Source organism: Carassius gibelio, chromosome B3 (genome assembly GCF_023724105.1).
Source record: "Carassius gibelio isolate Cgi1373 ecotype wild population from Czech Republic chromosome B3, carGib1.2-hapl.c, whole genome shotgun sequence".
NCBI classification, from domain to species: domain Eukaryota; kingdom Metazoa; phylum Chordata; class Actinopteri; order Cypriniformes; family Cyprinidae; genus Carassius; species Carassius gibelio.
In genome coordinates, this window is record NC_068398.1 from 50,330,035 (window position 1) to 50,352,156 (window position 22,122).

General features: G+C 37.9%; 2 protein-coding genes across 4 annotated transcripts; one reads left to right on the forward strand and one right to left on the reverse strand.

Moving 5' to 3' along the window:
* Positions 1-241: 241 nt before the first annotated feature.
* LOC127952445 (gastrula zinc finger protein XlCGF8.2DB) lies at positions 242-10,471 on the forward strand. 3 transcript variants are annotated; one of them, XM_052550904.1, is made up of 3 exons: positions 242-371; positions 5,517-5,653; positions 9,268-10,471. In XM_052550904.1, exons 2-3 carry the CDS (start codon positions 5,569-5,571, stop codon positions 10,272-10,274), a joined length of 1,092 nt encoding a protein of 363 aa, XP_052406864.1. In that variant the 5' UTR covers positions 242-371; positions 5,517-5,568; the 3' UTR covers positions 10,275-10,471. The 3 variants fall into 3 exon arrangements, with proteins under 3 accessions (XP_052406864.1, XP_052406863.1, XP_052406865.1); XM_052550903.1 differs by lacking the exon at positions 242-371 and adding an exon at positions 1,037-1,086; XM_052550905.1 differs by lacking the exon at positions 242-371 and adding an exon at positions 1,055-1,086 and having other exon boundaries at positions 5,569-5,653.
* LOC127953081 (zinc finger BED domain-containing protein 4-like) lies at positions 1,339-4,739 on the reverse strand. The gene is made up of 5 exons (XM_052551975.1): positions 3,806-4,739; positions 2,474-3,436; positions 2,180-2,371; positions 1,932-2,054; positions 1,339-1,448 (listed from the first exon to the last, which is right to left on the reverse strand). Exons 1-5 carry the CDS (start codon positions 4,041-4,043, stop codon positions 1,339-1,341), a joined length of 1,626 nt encoding a protein of 541 aa, XP_052407935.1. The 5' UTR covers positions 4,044-4,739.
* Positions 10,472-22,122: the final 11,651 nt, after the last annotated feature.

Below are 22,122 nucleotides of genomic sequence, written 5' to 3' on the forward strand. Positions count from 1 at the left end.
ACTATATAGGGAGGAAATATATTTACCATCACTCACATGTGTGTTGTGGTTTTGGTATTTCATGCTTGAGGTGCTATGTATGAAAATTTGAGGGGTTTTTTTTAAGTTTATATTTCTCCTCTACAGTTATGGGCCATTCTAGCCTTAGTAAATTTAGCCAGTTTGAAATAAAAATTACCTGATTATTTGGTTAATAAAATTGAAATTGTGTTTATAGTAATTCTGCTTTAATGATATTCATTTATTTGAGTAGCCATGTGGGAAAACCCTTTTACTCTGCCTGAGATGTCCCACCCAAATAAAATCGGAGTGGCGTAGTCACGAATACTGAACAAGAGTACCTACTCATCTGCTTTCTCAGCACTATACAGGTACATCTAAAAAAAATTAGAATACCATGGAAAAGTTAATTTATTTACTTAGTATTTTTTTTTTTTTTTTTAAAGCTAACTTTCTTATATTCTAAATTTATTGCACAAAAACTGAAAAATTTCAAAAGTTTTTTTATTTTATTCTGATGGTTATGACTATCAGTTTAGGAAAATTTAAAATTTATTTTAACACTGATTAGCAGTGAACACAGACCCGGAGCAGTGGGCAGCCATTTATGCTGCGGCCCCTCTGGGAGCAGTTGGGGGTTTGGTGCCGAACTCAAGGGTACATCAGTCATAATATTGAGGGTGAAGAGAGTGCTGTACGTTCATGTAAATGTAATATGTTAACAAATATAAGAAATTAATATATGGACCTATATTGCAAATTAAAATATTTGCATAATCTGATATCTAAATGTATTTACATATAAAGGAAATAAATATATGTACATTTTTCTGATAAAAATATATTTACATATGTTTAATGTATGTGAAAAATATTTAAATATTTGTTTTTGATATGTTTCAAAACGTTTACTTTATAAAATATTTGTATTCTATTTAAAAATTTTTTTATTATCAATATATTTCAATATTTGACTTCTGTGTGTGGGGTGTGTGTGTTTGGCCTGTGACTTATTTTGGTACGGCGCTGTGACGTCATTAGGCAGCGTCGATCTCCTGCATCTGTTTTGTTTTCGGATGAAGAAAGGTTTGTCTTTTAAAACATGAAGAGTGTTTACATCAATGCAAACCGTTTGGGGTTTTTAATAGTTTTTACAAGCGATTTAAAGCTGTTTCATTAATATTTTCATAAAATAGATCGACTGTGACATTATAGCGCTTTATCTAATGATTATATGCTCGTTATTTTGAGAGAGTAAAGCGCGTCCACACGAACTCATTCATTGAGAAGAATTGATTATTATTGCCTGGTTTTAGGCGGTGTAGAGACTCGTATATGTTAGTGGTGGGCAGAGCGAGGCTTCATGAAACACTGAAACAGTTGAAGCAAAGTGCCGTATTTGTTTCGAGGCTTCGAAACTTTACCGACACCCATCTCCACGGTGACACCTAGTGGCCAATTGCCCATGTTATCTGACACAACTCTGACAACAAGCCATTTAAAAATAAATAAAAATATTTTGTTTTCGTTAATGTGGTGATATTTTAAAATCCTATAATAATATCCTATATAATCCTATATCATAATAATAACTAGGTTATTTTGGTCATGAAAAATGAATAAAAAAAATAAATCCACAATGGTCTAATTTTTTTTATTTTTTTTAAGATTTTTATTCAAAAATATTAATTGCTCTGCTGTGGAAGGGCTTAGCCTACTTCTTTTTTTACTGATAATTTCTCCAGCCTTAGAAAAAATCCTCTCACAAGGGACACTTGTTGCTGGCATGCATAGATATTTTTTAGCAAGGACATACAAATGAGGAAAAATCACAGCTCTCTCTTTCCAGTAACTTAGTGGATCATGGGTTCTTGGCAAAAATGCATCTTTTAGGTACTTTTTAACTTCTACTGTGGCATCTGCTGTGGCACTGTGTGTCGCCTGGGTTTCATGGATACGACTATCAAAAAGTTCCCATAAACTGTCCTGGGTTTCTGTTGTTGATGTTGTTGTTGATGATGATGATGATGATGGGCCTGATGTTGACTGTGGCTCTGAATGAAAGTAAAAACAACAATTAGTTACTAAGTCTAAACTGACAGCATATATGAAGTATAAGTCACATAATTATTCAGATGACATAACTCCATAATGTCAGATGAAGAGTGAAACTGCTTACCAGGAGTTGCTGTGTTTGAACGCATCAGCGAAGCACACTCCAGTGTGATCTGCTTTTCAGCCTCCTGGGCTTTGGCAGGATTTCCAAAACCCACATTTTTGAACCTTGGGTCCAGCAGTGTAGCCAGAGCCAAGGCTCTGAATGACTCGTACCCACCACATCTTGAGTGCAGACCTTCTTGCAGGTGTGTGCCTGTTCAAAACACAAGCAAACCATATTGGTTATATTGATAAAAAATAATATGACAGTTGTGGCCAATACATTACATACAGTAGTATGGTCATTGTGGCCTACCTAATTGTGCAGTTGATTCCTGTGCTGATTGGCCTTTTTTCTGTGATAGCTTGTGCTGCAACATCCTGTAAAGTGATATGAGCTTTGAAGCAGACACTCTCTGTTCCTCTGACAACTCTGTCGTTGCGAGTTTGAAAGGCTGCAGTAGTGACAATGATTCTTGTATAATGTTATACTCAAAACTTGTCAGCGGAGCAGTATCACTGTTTAAATTTGATAGCGCTGCACCCACTGGCTCTCGTTGCTCATACAAGCGCTGCAACATGTCGTAAGTGCTGTTCCATCTTGTGTCCACCTCCTGCATCAGTTTCAGAGCTGGTCTGCCCATCAAGCCCTGCATCTCCACAAGCTTGTCCTTTGCTTTGCAGCTGGATCTAAATAACCCCACTATCTTTCTGGCTTTCTGTCGTATTTCATTGATGAGTGGGGTTTGATCTAGGGCCTTTTTTACAATTAAATTTAAATTGTGGGCAAAACATGGGACATGCCGAAGGTTCAGTAGCTGGGCACTTAAGATCATGTTGGATGCATTATCAGTCACCATACACTGAACTTTGGTGGTTATTCCCCACTCGGCCATTAGCAAAGCTTTAGCCTCCATGAGATGCTGGGCTGTGTGTGTTTGGTAAAACCTCCTTACACCCAGTACAACAGTTGCCAGCTTTGCCTCTGGTGTTATGTAGTGGCAAGTAACACCAAGGTATCCGTCCATATTAATGGAGGACCACATGTCAGCTGTAAGGCTAACAAAATCTGCCTTTTTTAGGTCCTCCATTGTCTTCTCCTTAGAAATGTTGTACCTTTCGGTTACCATCGTTTTAAGTGCCTTCCGGGATGGGAGGACATAGCTTGGATCAAGTTTGTTCACAAAAGCCATGAAACCCTCATCCTCCACGATAGTGAAGGGCTGCAAATCCTTTACCACCATGTCTACAAGAGCCTCATCCAATTCCCTCTGTCTGCCTTTTAAAAGAAAATAAAGATAAAAGATTAAAAGTACTTTCACAAAACTAAATTTAAAAAAAAATAAAAGCTTTTTCAAGTTTGGAAAAGTTTATGCTCAGTGTGCAAAGACAGATCAAATACAATATAAAATTACAACAATTAGGAAAACCAAAATGTTGTCTTCAAGCCTATAAAAATATCTATGTAATACAGTGACTAAGTTTGTGAGATGTTACATTTACATATTCAGAGTGAAGCTGTTTGGGAGTTTTGGAAAAGATTGACGTTACGTTGTAAGGCTGGTGGACACAAGCCTAAGTCTAGTTAAAACTATGGACTTTCTAAACAGTGTTACATGAAGTACATATTATATCAAATAAAGTATACCTTGTTTAGATGGCCCAGCAGTGTCAGTAGCAGGCCTAGGTACAGGGGGAAAGTTACCATCCTCTGCACACTGCAAAATGGCAGGATGAGTGCTCCTCAAATGGCGCATCATGGATGATGTATTGTTGAAGTAGGCTAGCTGCCTATCACAATACATACATCTCACTTTATTTGGGGTTTCCAAATGGAAATGCTCCCACACCACAGATTTACGGCATCTCTTCTGTGGAGCCTCCATTTCTATCTATTCTATTAATGTCTATATATATCTATCTATCTATGAATCTATATATTTATGAAAGTATATATATATATATATATATATATATATGAATCTCTCTCTCTCTCTCTATATATATATATATATTAATATATGAATCTATATATAAATTTATATATCTATGAATCTATCTATCTATATATATATGAATCTATCTAAATTCTATATCTCTAACTACTGTGCTATCTGTCAATATCTAACTTAGCCTATATAAATGTGTCACTATATCTATCCTAACTATCTGTCACTGTCTTTAGTTTATCAGTAAATATATTTAACTTAAATGTAACCTAAATATAACTAACTAAATCGCACTATAAATGTCAATAAATCGTAAACGCTATCTCAAAACCTTTCTCCTCTCACAAAAACCCACGAGGTGAAGGTGCATTAACTCCTCTTTTAAACTTTGTGGCAGTTGAGACAGATGTGCGATTGTGTGGTTTGTTCCCGCCCCTGTCAATCAAACGCAGACTCGGCAAGCGTGCCACCTGTCGGTCGAGACACTTATGAAACGCGCAGAAGCTTCGTTTAGCCATAGTCACGTGACATGGGTGTTTTGAATCACAGTTCGGAGCAGTGTTTCGAAACATCTACGCTTCGGGATCTCGACACTGTGTCGAAACGTTAGTTTCGCGTCAGCCATCCCTAGTATATGTGCCGGAGTCAGGAGAATAAATGATTCACTTGACTCTAGTAAAATAGAAATATTTAAACATAAAATATCTAAAACAAATAGACTGTTATTCATCTATTGCGCAAAAGCAACATGAACTAGTATAAAACACAAACGATTAGTTTCTGTTTAGGCTATAACGTGTTAGCAGCGTTGAGCAATGCAGTGCTGAAATTTTGCATGCTCACGTTTCCTCTCATTATAACACGAATATTAGATATTATGAAATATTAATTATGCATATATGTATTGTGTTATAACAGAGATTTGTGAGATTGTGATGAATTATAAATGCAGCGCTCTTTGCTTGCATTCTGCCAAATCATGCATGCAGCAGCCTGTGCTTGCTTTAGTTAAAAATAACAGTGTTCTGTGAATGATAATGCTTTAATAATAAAGATTTATTGGAGCGTGTATGCTGGGATTTCATAGGGAAAAAAGGTAATGTAGTAATGTAACTAATTGCGAATTACTTTTGAAATAAAGTAATCAGAACAGTAACGTGATTACTTTGAAAATGTAATAAAATTACTGATTACTCCTTTTAAGAGTAACTTGCCCAACACTGTGTTTGAAAGAGTTCAGACTTGCATTTCTGTCTGAATCTAGTCTTCATCCTCGTCTGTGAAACCAGAGATAACTGAAGCCATTATCACTCTTTTGAGTCCCTTCCCAGTGTGCTGACTACTGAACTAGAGCTGATTGAGACACAGCCAGTGATTTATCTTGAATTATTCTCATCTTAAACATGACAGTGTGTGGATCTCAGTAGGAGTTTTCTGTGTGTTTGGACTCACTATTATAAAGATGGCGTTTATTAAAGAGGAGACTGAAGACGTGAAGATTGAAGAAACATTGAGAGTCAAACAAGAAGATACTGAGGAACAAACAGGTTGGTTTTCATTCTTGCTTGATTCTTATTAAAATGACAAGCTTTACAGAAAAATGCATAAAAATTAAGCACATTCAAGAGTGTAAAATACTTAATTTCTTAACTTGATTACTTTAGGGGGATTTGTATTTTACTAAAGTAGTTTTAACTTTAACTTCTTATGCTTGTACTTCATTACATTTCCGAAGGAAAAAATACATTTTACTCCTTACAATTTTAATTTTAACCTAAGAAGTACTTGTAACTTATTTTGCAAGGTATTATTTTTTAAGGTTTTCTTGCCTAATTAGCATTTTAATTGTTTGGTCAGACAGTTTGTATATTATATATTCACATTCATAAATCGGGGATTAAACGTGGGGTTGCTAAATATCAAAACAAGCCTATGTGCACTTTGCATTTTGCGAGATTGACATGCTAAATGGCAGACTAACCTGGTTTACTCTCATTCATTTAGTTCACGAACAAGATAAACTGTGTACCATTTAATTTCATTCACGAACGACATGTGGATCAGTTCAGTCATTTCATTCACGAACGAGATGTACTAAATCATTCAACTCGTTCACGAACGACATGTGTACCAGTTCAGTCATTTCGTTCACGAACGATAAGATCTCAAGATCTAGTTCAGACTCATATGAAACTCGTTCATTGAAGGGCGTATTCGTTCACTACATTCAACAAATCACATACTCTGTCACATCTCATACTCGAAGGCTATTGGCTCGATGCTGAGTAATTCTTTGACAGGATGAAATGGTTGTTACCCGGTTCACTGAGCTGCGCATGCGCTGCTTATAGCGCCGCGCTGCTGTGGAGGGAGGAACTTCACTGAACGAGAAATATAAGTCAGTGGATTACGTGAATGAGAACGATTCGTTCACCTAAAAGATTCGTTCAAAAAGAACGATTCGTTCACGAACGACACATCACTATCACAGCTGCTTCTAAGATATGTAGGAGTAATGAACCTGCTACTTGCCGAAACCGATCTCATGACTGTGTGTTTCCATTTAGTGTACTATTTACATGCAGAAACCGACAGAAACAGGGTTGTGGGGTAGGTGCATATTTTATGCACGGTAAAAAAAAAAAAAAGTTGTGCATCAAAGCTATTGATACACATTTTCATGAGACCAGGCTCACTTGCCTCAGAGACATGAGAAATAAATCTAAAGAACTTGGAAAATTTGCAACAGCACACACAAAGAAACAAACATGAACAAAAATACTACGGTTGAAAAAAAGATAAATATTCTATATAATATTCTCTGACTTTCAGCTTTTGATTGCAGATGTGATATTTATTTAACTAAAGTTGTATAAAATCAATAAGTTATAAAAAAAACGGACTTACATTTTAAACGCATTACGGATCGTTTTTGCTCCATTTCGCTAATGTAAATAGTTTTAAGCAAAGCCACAGCAGAACAGTTGTGCATCTCCGAGCAACACACAACAGTGTTTCAATACTAAATTGATTCATTTTTGAACAAGTCAATGACTCAGTGAGCCATTTATAAAAATGGTAATTAGCTTGATTTATTGACTGAATCAGCTGTTTGAACGAATCTTTTGAATCAATGGTTCACTCATTAAGACAGTGACTTGCCACCAACTACTGGTGGTTTAATTTCATATTTGAAAGTGTCATTGCATTTTTCCAACATTTCGTATTTGTATGTCAACAAAGTAAAACATTAATCTAATAACATTATTTACCGTATTTTTCGGACTATAAGTCGCACCTGAGTATAAGTGGCATCAGTCCAAAAATACGTCATGATGAGGAAAAAAACCTATATAAGTCGCACTGGACTATAAGTCGCATTTATTTACAACCAAGAACCAAGAGAAAACATTACCAACTACAGCCACGAGAGGGCGCTCTATGTTTTCAGTGTAGACTACAGAAGCACTGAGCAGCATAGAGCGCCCTCTCACGGCTGTAGACAGTAATATTTTCTCTTGGTTCATTTCTCTTGGTTCATGTCAAATTAATTTTGATAAAGAAGTCGCACCTGACTGTAAGTCGCAGGACCAGCCAAACTATGAAAAAAAGTGCGACTTATAGTCCGGAAAATACCGTATGCATTTGAGTAAATGAATTAATGGAACCTATTTTCATTTAACAGTGAGTAAATACATATAAATGGCACTTTCGATGCAGCTACTGTGTTTCCTCTGCAGTGGCCAGATGGAGTTTGTTGATAGTGATTTTGATCTTGATCAAATGTCAGAATTCGACATAAATAGAGACATTTATATTTAATCAGTTTAGGAAAATATTGTCCTTCATAAAGTTAAAATGTGTAACAGCAATCAAAAGTAATACCCAATAGAGCACTGATGAGACCGCTTCAGAATAAATTAAATTTTTGCCACGGGCTGCTATAAGCAGCTGTGACAGCTTTGTTAACCAATGCTGGTTTCTCCAGACCAGGGCCACCAGGAGCACTTTGTGTTTCTGTTCACTGATCTGGCTGATTACCTGTGGAATCAGGGCAACTGGGGAAAAGCGTAGAGGAGGTTGAGCCAGCTTGTAGGCCAGCACTTCCTTGTCCTTGGAATAATAGATTTGACAGAGAGAATTGTCTTCTGAGGCGAAGAGGTCTATTTCCGAAAATTTCTAATATTTTCTGAACTGTCTGTGTATCTACTCTTCTCAGGAGACCTTGTTTTGTGACAACATGGCCACTCCTTGGTTCAGTATGCCTGGTAGGTTGAGCTGGGCACACCACAAGAGGTGCTCTACTGGTAGTTGATGTGCAGACTGTTTTCTGCTTTTGACCAGTGACTGAACATCAATTTCCCTTTGCACAGAGCTCCTCAACCTGTGTTGTAAGCATTTGTCTAAACTGCCTTCCTCCTGTAGACCATTCCCAGGGCAAATCCCTGGTCCACCCATTGAATGTTCATCCAAGGTGTCCTGCTGTTACACAGGCCTGATCTACCCTGATAATCAGGCGTCCATTTCAGGCGCAGTTGGTAGCAGGCCCAACTGTAGCACTGGACACACTGCCATGACACTTAGCATTTTCTTAAACCTCTTGAGGGAGCCACTGTATGATCCCTGGAGCTTCAGAAACATGCAGCGCTTGGCAGTGTTGGGGAGTAGCTACTTACATGCAGTTATGCAATATAGCTCCATAACTATACAGTAGCCTATTTTATTATTGTGTGTATCGAATAGTTTACAAAATCATATGAAAGGCACACTTTCGGTCATTGAAATGGCTTGGAGAAGCGTCACAATCAACCTTAATTCACCCTGCTCTTTGAAATCTTGATAGCATTATAGTAATGTTTTTAAATCCTAATATTTTACTTCATTATATTTTATTTACAACTCCATTATAATTCACAATTAATAATAATTTAATTATTTGTAATGTTCAATGTAAAAAATATATATATATTGAAATTAAATGATATTTTTTGTGATAATCCAAAAGTCTAAGAGAAAATACAATAGACTTTTTGTTGAGAGAACCAGTGTCATGCTAACCTCTGCTTCGAATACGGCTCAACCAATCCGAATCAAGAACCAGAACTATGTTTTATAATATAATTTCTTTGCGCTATTAAACTTGTTTTTTATTTCACCATAGACCTCATGCCGCTGAAAGTGGAGCACATGGTACCAAGTGAAAAGGAGGCGAATGAACAAAAGGAGACTCATCATGATTTTAAAACCGGAGAAGAATCTTTGAGTTGGCCACAGATTAAAGAGACTTTCTCACAGAAGACTGCTCATAAAACAGGAACTACAGGTTATTTTACCCCTTTTCATTGTGAAAAGAGTTTCGGTGAACATGGGAACCTTGAAGTTCACACTGAAGGGAAAACTTTTAACTGCCAACAGTGTGGAAAAAGTTTTAATCAAAAAGGAAACTTTAACAGGCACTTGAAAGTTCACACTGGAGACAAGCCTCACATCTGCCCTGAGTGTGGAAAGTGTTTCGAAAGTAAAGAAAACCTTAAAGTGCACATGAGAATTCACACTGGAGACAAGCCTTTTAACTGCCCTGAGTGTGGAAAGTGTTTTGATCATAATGGAAACCTTAAAGTGCACATGAGAATTCACACTGGAGACAAGCCTTTTACTTGCCAACAGTGCGGACTCAGTTTCACTCATGAAGGAAACCTTAACAGGCACATGAGAATTCACACTGGAGACAAGCCTTACACCTGCAAACAGTGTGGAAAGTGTTTTGGTCAACATGGAAGCCTTAGAGTTCACATGAGAGTTCACACTGGAGACAAGCCTTACATCTGTCCTGAGTGTGGAAAGAGTTTTGGTCAACATGGAAACCTTAAAGGGCACATGAGAATTCACACTGGAGAGAGTCCTTTTATCTGCCAAATGTGTGGAATGAGCTTCATTCAGAAAGGAAACCTTAACAAACACATACGAATTCACACAAGAGAAAAACTTTATACATGCCCTCAGTGTGGAGAGAGTTTCGATCTACAAGGAAGGTTTGAAGCCCACATGAGAGTTCACACTGGAGAGAGTCCCTTCACCTGCCAACAGTGTGGAAAAAGCTTTACTCAAAGATCAAACCGTAACTGTCACATGAGAAAATTACACGGCATATTTTCAACACGATCTTGATCAACACAAGGATTCATTTGAGAGAAATATTATATGTCATCAGTGTGGAATGAGTTTCGTCAAACAGGAATCATGTATTAATTTTATTTTCTTCCCACTGGTCTCTTTTTCTGCGACTAACTTCTCAGTTGGGAATTAATGTATTCTGATGAACTTGGATCATAGTATATAGTTATATGGAAACTAAAGTGTTTAACCTGTTTTTCATCAGTAGTATTATTTTATTTTGTGAACAGGAAATATAATGCAGTAATTGTAATTAATTCGTAATTAGTTCCATTTGTGACAACATATGCTCTCCACTTCTGTTGGCATCTCACATACCAAAATTATTGTTTCGATACCGATACCTAGTCAAGAATTGCGATTTCGATACTTTTCCTGAAAAGGGAAAATACACTCAAATATCATTGCTGTGCTTTATTTTAAAACCGGGGAAACATTCAAATCATATAACACACTAATAAATGAACATATGAACAGCAGATATATTAAACATTAGAACAAAATATGAAATACCAAAATATAAAAAATAAAATAGAGCAATGACATTCAAGGTAAAGAAAGAATAAATTTAGCAGCATTATCTCAGTTATCATAAGAAACATAAGCGTAATAAATTTATCTTGATTCTGAACTTTGAATAAAAATATGAACAACGATTATATTAAACAATGTTTCTGAACTCAGAAGATTAAATGTCAAAAGATTTTCAATTTAAGCAATGGCATTCAAGTAAAAAACAAAATAAAACAAATAAAATTTAACAGCAATATCTCAGATATTGTAACTTATTCAGTCAGTCGTTCAACCTTTTCTTTCAGAGGAGAAAACTCCAGTGAGCTTTAATGAGCGTCATCTTTATTGAGAGTCATCTTTTTCTACCAGTCGCTGCTCGCACGTGCAGCCTAGTGATGCGCGGGTCGGTTTTTTTTTCCAACCCACGGGTCCAGCTTTTATTAAATTATTTGTCCCGCCCCAGCCCGCAAATAAAGTAACATTTCTTTACCCACCCCGACCCGCGCATCGGGGACATCACGGAAGATACGTTGCTACTAGACTCATATTTCTTGTTCACTGAAGCTCCTCCCTCCACAGCAGCACCCAAGTGGACTCAGCGGAGAAGCGTGAGCTCGGCGCTATTAGCAGCGCATGCACAGCTCGTGAACAGCTCTGTGAACTGTTTCATTCTGTCAAAGAGTTATTCAAGATGTGACGGGGCGTGTGATTTGTTGAATGTAGTGAACGAATCCACCCTTCACTGAACGAGATCGAGAGATCTTCTCATTCGTGAATGAGTTGAATGAACTGATACATCTCGTTTATGAACGAAATGAATGAGTATACAGGGTCAGTGAGCCAAGCATATAAATCTCGATCAGCAATCAGCATATTTAGCATACAGAACATAACTCCACGTTTAATCCCCGATTAATGTGAATATTATATATGAACCGTCTGACCAAACAAATCGCTGTAGTGCTTTTTTGCTGCTTGCATGAGGAGAAAAAAACACAGCCGTCCATAGGGAGGCACTGGAAGCGTGCGTTGCACACACCAACACGAAATACGTCACTTACAAATCTGGAACGCAATCATTCTTTGAAGTATCAATACTAGTAAATTTAGGAATCGTTACGTTTTTAATTTCCGAGAATCGCGATACTTTTGAAGTATCGGTGCACCGTGCAAAACTACTTGGTACTAAAACACCACCAATTTTGAAGATATCTCTGTCTCTCTGAGGCTTGAAGACGTGCTGCTAAAGCGGATCGCTCCTAAGTATTTGATCTGTGTATTCTGGTTCAAAAAAATATGGTTGTGAAAAAAATTCAACGTTGGCTATGGATGTATTGAAATCGTCTTCCATTGCAAATTCCTGTACATCTAAATATGTTTAGATCTTCACAGTGAAAGCTAATACTTCCAAAATCTGTGTAAACCATAGACAGTAAGTGTAAACAATGAGTGATGTACACACGCGAGAGATCACTTCTGGCGCTTTCGTCACATCAGAAAGCACTCGCGCACTCAGATCAGTTGGACGTGGTTGCGTACAAGAGATAAAAACGATATAAATACTGTTGAGTTAATAATAAGCTAAATGGTGGACCGTTCTCATTTCTCTCTGCATATGGAACCTGAAGATTTTTTTTAAACCAAGAATTTTGCTTTTAGTTCCCGGAGGGCCACAGGTTTTCAGTTTTAAATATAACTCTAATTAAACACATCTGATCCAGCTAATCTATTCATTTAGGCTTATTTGAAAACTACATGGTTTGTGTGTTGGATCAGGGTTGAAACAAAATTCTGCAGGGCTGCGGCCCTCCAAGAACTGAGGTTGACACGATTGGCCTATAAATCTCAAACCAGTTGTTTTTAATAATAAAAAAATTAGTTCCCTTTCAGTCGGTCACTCTCAACGCCACATCGGTGACCGACGAATATGGGATATCGCTTCGATAGACCAATCTACTTTGAGTGCAAACTAAACGAGCCAATGCACATTGGCATGCAATTATTGCATCCAGCTGCCGCTGATCACTGCGTGAGTATAAGAGGGCAGCAGGTGCAATGCATACCAGCTTTTCGCTTTGAAGCCAAGCGACAGTGTCGTTCTGCTTACCTTGAACTGTGTCTATGGTGAACTGCGAGTTCAGCACGCTCTGGGAAGCTTCCTGTGTTGGCGGGACGACGATACAGCGGCGGTAGTTCCAGTATCGAGTGGGTTGCACACTTCAGGCTGCTCTATCCCCTGTCGTGTGGCAAGCGGCCATCTCCTCTGTGCGCCTCAGCACTGAAAGAGCATTTCCTAAAAGAGCAAATTTTCTCTAAAAGAGCTTCACGGGTGTGTCTTTTTAAAGACGACAGGTCGTCCTTTTAAGGATGCCGTTTCACCCGTGCGTTTCTGGGTGCGGTCGTTACCTGGCACCGGGTGATGGTCACGATCGCTGCCTCACATGTCTGGGTGTCAAGCATGCTGAGATGGCTTTCGTGGATGCGTCGTGTTCCCATTGCGGGAAGATGACCATCTCGGAGCTGCGAACCAGGCTCCGCTACCTTCAGATCTGCCGCGATCTGGGGCTCGTTCTGGCAGACAGACGAGGTCCACTTCCGGTAGTGGCTCGGGCAGTTTGAGGGTCACAGTGGTGGTAAACCCAGCAGGGAACCAACCCTCTGGGGAACACCACTCCTCTTGCACCTCCGATCCAGTGGAGCAACCCACGGAATGCGCTGGGCCCTCTACAAGGAGCGTACCAGTGGTATCCAGTGGGCCTCCCCCCGACCGGATATCGATCTCAGCATCGGAGGAAGAGCTGTCGGATGAAGATTTGGCTGCGCTGCCGCCCTCTGGGACGGTGGCAAGGCCTGAGTCGGACTCCAAAATGTCAGCTATGCTTTCCCGGGCCGCCGAGAGGGTAGGGCTTGAGTGGAATCCTCCACCGCGTCCCGAGCCCTCGCGGCTGGATGATTGGTTTCTCGGGGTGGCGCGCGCTGGTTGTCAGCGCCCCACCCCAGTGCCTTTCTTTCTGGAAGTGTATGATGAGCTCACCAGGTCGTGGATGGCACCTTTTACTTCGCTAGGTCCTATAGCCTTCGTGTAGAGCCGGTATCCTCCTGTGTTCTCACCTCAAACGGGTAGTGGCACTGAGAGGCCCCGGTTAGTGCCGGCTTGCTTAAACCGCTCCAGAGTGTCCGTACTGTAGACTGTGGGATTACAAATTTATAAAATGTTAAATCTAGGTTCCAATGTAATAGCATATGAACTGAAAACGTTTTGATATACATTTTGAGGTAAATCAGGAAAATCAGGTGTCTGAGATAATGTCCTTTGGTCTTTGTGCTCTTCCTTGCCATTTGGCTTTTTAAGCTCAAGACACAGCTGTGCCTTTTGTCTCTATGATAATGTGAAGGTATCAGCGATACTGTCAGGCACCTCTTTATTTAAATGACACTGTTATGCTGACAAGATCAAAGATGGGAAGATGGCCAGTATCAGGCCGATCCCTGTATTCAATTTGCATGCTTTGTTTAGGTCGTCTCCACCTGTGTATCCCACCCCCTTAAAATGTATAAAAACTACAATGTCTTAAGGACAAGTTAGACTTTTGATGACTGCAGCACCACGCAGAGCGTTCTCAATAAAGAATCCTGGTGAAGATTACCCAAGAGTCTCCTGGTCTTCGTTTCTGAGTTCCCAACAAGACCCTGTTGAGATCCTCCATCACCCTTAGCAGCTGGACGCGGCGGAACGTCTGGCGCCAGACCTTCATGATGAATCCTTGAGAACCATGGAAGGGTGGGTTCCATATTGAGACCTAAGCGGTACTCATATGTTTATAGTCCACGGTATAGCCTTAGAGCCCGTGTTTCCCCAGCAGACTTCTGCCTTCCCAAGAGGGTTTTAATCACCTCAGTAGTTTCTCCATATACTCCTAAACGGATGCTATATGTGTATTTGCCTCCGAGACGTCCCGTCGCCATGGTTGCTGTACTGCCGCTGGGCTGTTGGGTCCCCGGCTCGGCTCCTCAGCGAAAAACTGGTATGCATTGCACCTGCTGCCCTCTTATACTCACGCAGTGATCAGTGGCAGCTGGATGCAATAATTGCATGCCAATGTGCATTGGCTCATTTAGTTTACACTCAAAGTAGATTGGTCTATCGAAGCGATATCCCATATTCATCAGTCACCGATGTGGCGTCTCCATTCCCTCCTTCAGGGAACGAGGGTTACCATACGTAACCGAGACGTTATTTAGAATAAAAAGACATTTGGGTCGTTACCAGGCAAATTAAATCAGTATCAACTAAATGTATCTTTCAATGCAGAGAAAACACAAAAGCTTCATCAGAAGTGGTATTTAGAAGCATTTACACACTGTTTAATGAAGGACATGAATGCATTTAACCTGCTATTACAAATGCAGAAATAATGTTTTGATTTATAAGACATAAAATGTTGAATACTCAATTGAAATTATATTTAAAAAAAAAAAAATCAAAAGATACTTTAAATGTGAAATTAAAACCGCCAGTATGTGTCAGCAAGCCACTGTTAATAAGTGAGTCATTGTGATCGAACCGAATCATTTAAACAGTCGATTCCTTCAGGAACAATCACCGTTGCTCAGAGATGCAAAACTGTGGTGGCTGTTTTTGGAATGATTTTTGTTGTCAAAATATAGGAAAAACAGGCAATATGATATCTAACATGCAAGTCTCTTAATTAACATTACATTTAGCAGACACTTTTATCCAGGCTAACAATTTTTTCTAATATGTGTTCCCTGAGATTCGAACCCCCAACCTTGTACTTGATAACGCAATGCTCTACCACTTGAGCTACAGAAACACTGGTTTATTGAACTTTTGTAATAAAAAATTAAAAAATCTAGATGTAATCATGCTGATTTTTGGAGGAAAAATCTAGTCTAATCTAGACTTCATGGCACTCTATAGGAGTTTTTGTTTGGTTTTCCAGCAAAATACTGATAATGTCAAACCACACATCGTTAAAACAACAATTACGATATTATTGCAGACGATATTTATCGCCAGTGTTGGGGAGTAACTAGTTACGTAATTTAATTACAAAATTATTGTAACTGTAATTAGTTACAGTTACTAAGCAAAAATGAGTAATTAAATTACAGTTACTTATGAAATTTTTAACGATTACAAAGGGGATTACATTTGAATATTTACACACATCCACATACAGAGTTAACTTATTCCTTTCCCAAATTGCTATTATATAAGACATACCGCCCTAATAATTTCCGGGATGCGAAAATACAGTCTGGTTTCAGTCATAAAAACGGAATGCCTAACGCGGACGGAATATGCCACATTTTGGATGACTAAATCAAAAGTAGGTCAGTACACTTGAATCAAAACATGACATGGACTAGTGTCTGTAAATATTAAGCCCCAAAAATGCAATATATGACTTGCACATTCTGCCTGATGGAAATCAGGCGCGGACTGGACACCGGGAGAACCGGGACAATTCCCAGCGGCCTGGCAGATGATTTGGCCCTCTATTTAGGGGCCAAGCACCGAAGGTGCGAGGCACCTATTGTTTCCGTTGGCGTTATTATTATTAGGGGCCAAGCACCGAAGGTGGGAGGCACCTATTGTTTCCGTTGGCGTTATTAGGGGCCAAGCACCGAAGGTGCGAGGCACCTATTGTTTCCTTTGGCGTTATTATTATTCTGCTTCTGCTTCTTCTTCTTCTTCTTTTTCCGCCGCAAGTCTATGGCAGCCCATAGAACCGATTGCGGGAAAGTTGTATAATTATTTTCAATTATTCGAAAAACCTACTTTTTCGAACTCGTCCTAGATGGTTAGTCCGATTGCCACGAAAATTGTCTCAGATCATCTTCAGACCATGCTGGCAAAAAGTTATGGAATTCAAGTTGATTCGTCCAACCGTTGTCGAATGACACGTGTACAAATTTTACGAAAAGCACGCAAAAATGCATGTAAGGCTATATCTCGGCAACGGTTTGGCATATTGAGACCAAACTTGGCGTGTGTTATAATAACCATGACCTGAGACTACCTGCAGTGTTTCGACACAGCGCCACCTAGTGGTCAGGAGATATGAAAAATGCATATTTTGGCTTATAACTTCTGAATGGTTTGGTCAAAAATCACAAAACTGGTCTCTTAAGATTCAATGCATCATGTCGAGTCGAATGATATAAAATTTTCCCGTGTCGGCCATTTTAGGCGTCGGCCATTTTGAATTATGTTTTAAAATGCTGTATTTTTTGAACGCAGCATCGTATCGTTACGAAAATAATTACAAAAATATTCGGCTCCATGCCCTGAAGGCACTCAAAAAGTTTGGTAGCAGCGCCACCTTGTGGCCAAGAGTTATAATGAGATATCACATAAATGCTAATAACTTTTGAATAAATTAGACTATTAAAATTAAAATGGTCTCCCTATATTCTGTGGGTCATGCTGAGAGCATTGATACCAATTATGCGAAAATTGGCCATACTTCCTGTCCGCCATTTTGATAAATTTTGAAAACCTACTTTTTCGAACTCCTCCTAGACTGTTAGTCCGATTTTCACCAAATTTGAGATGAATCATCTTCAGACCATGCTGGCAAAAAGTTATGGATTTGTGTCGATATACGAAACTGTTCTCATTTAGCGCATTAACGAATTTGCTGGAAGGGTGCCAAAATGCATTTGAGGCTGTATCTCTGCAACGCTCTGACATATTTTCACCAAACTTTGTATGTGTCATCGCCTCCTCACACTGACCATGCCACATAAATTTGGTAACAGCGCCACCTATTGGTCAAGAGTAATAAACCATTCAATAACGGTTAATAATTACACTTATTAAAATGCTAATAACTTTTAAACGCATTAGCTTATTGCAATGATAATGGTCTCAAAATATTCCCTGGTTTATGCCGACAACATAGATACCAAATATGCCAGATTCAGCTGAATTTCCCGTCCGCCATTTTGATTTATGTTGAAAACCTACTTTTTCGAACTCCTCATCAACCGTAGGTCCGATTTTCACCAAATTTGAATCAACTGATCTTCAGACTGTGCTGACAACATGTTATGGATTTTGTGTCAATAGACAAAAGAGTTTTCGCATACCACAGCGACGAATTTGAGGCATAATACCAAAATGACACTTGAGGCTTTATCTCTGCAATGCTTTGGCATATTGACACCAAACTTTGTGTGTGTCGTTGACAATTCACACAGAGTACACCAAATTGATTTGATAACAGTGCCACCTACTGGTCAAACTTGATAAGCCAAGTAATCATGCTAGAAGAGATTGTATTTGTTTTTTTTAGCCATTTCAATTACAATCATTCTAAAATTGCTTTAATTGCTCATTGTTGCACTTCATATGATGCTCCATGCCATGCTTAGCTCCTCAATTTTCCTGCTGGAGTGCTTGGCCCCGTAATTGCTGCTTGCAGCTATATTTTAATATTGTTATTGTATAAATGCACGGCGAATGTACTAAAGCGACCATTTGCGAATCCGCCATTTGATAATTAAATCTCTAATAAATCATGAGTTGTTAGTCTTGACTCGCGCGCTCTCTGCGCCTCCGCCAAACGGTTTGGATCAGACTCAGAGTAATCAATGCGAGAGAGAGAGAAAGAGAGAATAGAGTGGACTGTGGAAGCGCTCAGCTGGAGCAGAGAAGCAGATGAGTTTAATCTGTAAAGATGCTTTTTTGTCTTTGTTTTTTTTTTATTATTTAATCAAGCAGCAGAGCGTTGCTCATCAGTCATCACTCAAAATACTATATAAAGGACATCATTTTTATCTGTTGTAATGTTACAGTAGTAATTTAGCTAGAAAAAAAAACAGATTTTTTTTTATAGATCTAGGGGGAGCTACGACAGACAACAACACAAACCTTACGAAAATTTACATTTTAATATTTAACTATAAATCCAGAGAAAATGGTTACTATTGTTTAACTGTGGTAACCAAAAATGTAAAATTATTTTACAAATGTATTTATTTAAAAATAAATATAAATCCATTTGCAAAAAAACTAACAAAACAAGGTTATTTAACTTTTATATAGGCTAATAAAAGCATGGTTAATTTTTGTAAGGGAAAAACATGACTCCTGTACAGTATTAGGATTTTTCTATAAAGATATTGTAGTATTCACTTGATTAATTAATTGCTCGCACAATTTCCTAATTTGTTCGCTCGATTGGCTAAATTTATTGTAGTAAAGATATTGTAGTATGTCAGGTCCATACAAAAAATAGTTTTGTCCATGAATTTGTTTGTATGAGTTTGAATTTTCCAGTCTGAATTTTTTTCCCAGTCCACCCCTCCTGTAAATTAATGGCAAAGACATGGTTTAATTTACTACACATAGGCCTACTGAAGCTCGCAGTGTTTTCAACCTCTGCCGCCTCAATATAGAAGTACACGAGCACATAAACATAATTTCTAGAACTGCTCCGTGTCACTTCATGTGCATTTTACTTATTTTGAGAAAACTATCATAATATACAGAGACAGCAGTTTAAAAAAAACACCAATGTTTCAGGAGTTTAGTACATAGAATACGTCACATGCTTATTAGATAACTGTATTTAAGTTGATGTGCTTTTATTTATTATTCTTTAATTTTCACAAATTTAGAAAAGTAATCAAAAAGTACTCAAAAGTAAGTAGTTACATTACTTTAATAAAGTTATTGAAAAAGTTACACTACTATTACATTTTAAATAGGGTAACTTGTAATCTGTAACCTATTACATTTCCAAAATAACCTTCCCAACACTGTTTATCGCACACCCTGCACCACTGTCTTTTTGGCTAATTTTTGCAAAACTTTTCGCTAAACTGTCAAAGCTTCATTTTAACCACCAGTGCAACGATGCAAGTATTTACCTTATCTCTACATGCTTGCGAAGGGTTGATGTCGACATTTTATTAGCTGCTAGTTTGGTCTCCCTAGGCAAACACAGTTTTTACTTCATAATAGAGCATAAATATGGCCAGGGGTTCACTTCATTTCCTTCGAATTGAACTTCATCAATATACTATGGGGTTTTGTTTTCAGTTGAGTTTGCACTACTAACACCTATCTTGTCTGTCTGCATCTTTCTTGTGATTTTAGTACCAATTTGCTCTCCTGCCCATTATTTACTGCAACAGTTTCCAGTTTTTTTTTTTTTAAATGTAACGAAGAACAATACTTCAAACTAAATATAATTTAGTAAAAGTAAAATTACAGATTTGAAAAATTACTTAAAGTAGAAGTACAAAAAAGCTAGTCAATTAAAGTCACACAAGTAAATGTAATCCGATACTGTTCAGCAAAGTTGTCTAAATCCCAAAAACTGTTAAAAGCAAGTCTTGTTTGGTACCCAAAACTGTGTTAACCTCTTAGCCTGCCCCCGACGCCCTCGTCCTGAAAGCCTCTCAACTTGCACGTGTTAGTGTTTATGAATAGATTAAATAAAATGGGACAATTTAATTTTGACAAACTATGTATCATTATAAAGATCTAATCCTCAAGCATCGACGACAGATCGCTGTTTTTCAGTGGAAAGCTTATAAAGACTGTATTTGCTACATTTGAATAAGCAGTACACATAAAAACATGAACATTAGATACGCTGTACATACCAGATCCGTCGTAATAACGAGTCATAAACACATCCACAGCTGTAAATCCCGGTTTAGTTAGGAAGGTAAGGATCCACTGAACGACATCTCATGAAGCACGTTTAGTCCAACGAAGCAATAATGGTGTAATATGGATCATAATTCCTTTGTTTACGTTTCAGTTCTTCAGCGACAGAACTGTTTGTGTCCGTTATGGATTAACTCACGGTCGGAAACTGCATCTTGGTAGTAAAAAAATGGCATGGTTTTGCAGCGTACAGTGTCACAAACAGAATGAGACAAGAATAAAAGATAGGCGAAAGATAGGTTATTTGAATTTGGCGCTCCCTCGTGACGTGCTCTGATGCACCTGTCAGCTGATGGAGGCGGAACTTATAGCAATCGGCTTTTTCTTTGTTTCTTTTATTTTTAAACAGTTTTTATATATGTGAGAGTGTGTTTTATGTTGAATGTGAATGTATCTGCATGATTACCATCTGTTGGAGTGCAAATCAGCCCAAATCAGCTCGCTTTTACTGAATGATCACGCTATCAATGTGAACGTGTCTATGTGAATAGAGAGAGTGGATTATTTACTTTGGCACATTTGTGTTATTACCATCTGTATAAGTGGCCATCAGCACATCAGCCCTTATTTTCTTTGTAATTCATTGTAAATACTGCATTTCTAGCAATCTCAGGATTTTCTGTAATTGGCAAACAAAGTTCAATCTTTTTTTATTTTTCTTATTATTCTTATTTTTCTTACTCAAATTATTCTTATTGTATTTTTCTAGTGCTCAAATAAATCACTTATATGATGTCTAGGTTTCTGTGTAGTGTTTTATAATTGAAAAAAACTATGCAGTGGTATGTTTACTGACTAAATAGTTTGTAGAAGCCTTCAATACTATTGGGAAATATATTTTCTTATATTTGGGGGGTGGGGGGTCTAGACATAGTCTCATAAAAATATATGCAGGAGAGAATTTTTTATGATATCCTATTCAGATTTGAAATAGAAACTAATGAGACATGTGACTTTCAACCCATTACTTTTCTAGATTGCTCCAGGACTCATTTCATGTATTTTAATATCAAATAAATATTTAAGTGTGGTAAAAAAAAAAAAAATCAAGGCACTTCAGTGTCTATAACTTTTAATATTTTTGAGCATTATCAAATCTGGTTGATAAAAAGTAAAGCTCAAAGGGTCTTCTTTCCAAAGACACCAAAATGATGTTTGTAACACATTGAAGTAGGAAACTGTTACAATTATAAGTTAGGTAGAGCACTTTCAGCTGTGAGTCCCATAATGGGGGATCAGGTTAACAGGTTAACAGCTTTTTACCCGCCAAGACGTTGACTAAGAAAATCCCAAAAAGAACAGAATCAGGAGAATTTATTGAATAATCTTAATTGCATATGTTTCAGTACTCTGACGTAATTTGATCAGCACAAATCCAGCATCATCCCATGAGGTTAAAAACCTTGAAATGCATACATCGACTTATCTCTTACCCATGAAGAAAAATAGCCCTTGAAACCACACAGACCTAAGACTAAACAACAATGGAAAAATAATAAAAAACATAATAATATAAATGACTGATCAATGAATGAATCCATGAAATGGGTATAGAAATGGTTTAAATTATTATTATACACAATTATAGGATTAAATGGGAAAATAAAATGATGAATA

Excerpts from the sequence above, each read along its gene's own strand:
- LOC127952445 (XM_052550904.1), top strand. The coding sequence starts at position 5,569 with ATGGCGTTTATTAAAGAGGAGACTGAAGACGTGAAGATTGAAGAAACA. Across the intron at positions 5,654-9,267 it reads AGATACTGAGGAACAAACAG|ACCTCATGCCGCTGAAAGTG; the intron begins GTTGGTTTTCAT and ends ATTTCACCATAG.
- LOC127953081 (XM_052551975.1), bottom strand. The coding sequence starts at position 4,043 with ATGGAGGCTCCACAGAAGAGATGCCGTAAATCTGTGGTGTGGGAGCAT. Across the intron at positions 3,437-3,805 it reads TGCTGGGCCATCTAAACAAG|GCAGACAGAGGGAATTGGAT; the intron begins GTATACTTTATT and ends TTCTTTTAAAAG. Across the intron at positions 1,449-1,931 it reads TGAAACCCAGGCGACACACA|GTGTCACCGTGGAGATGGGT; the intron begins GTGCCACAGCAG and ends ATTGGCCACTAG.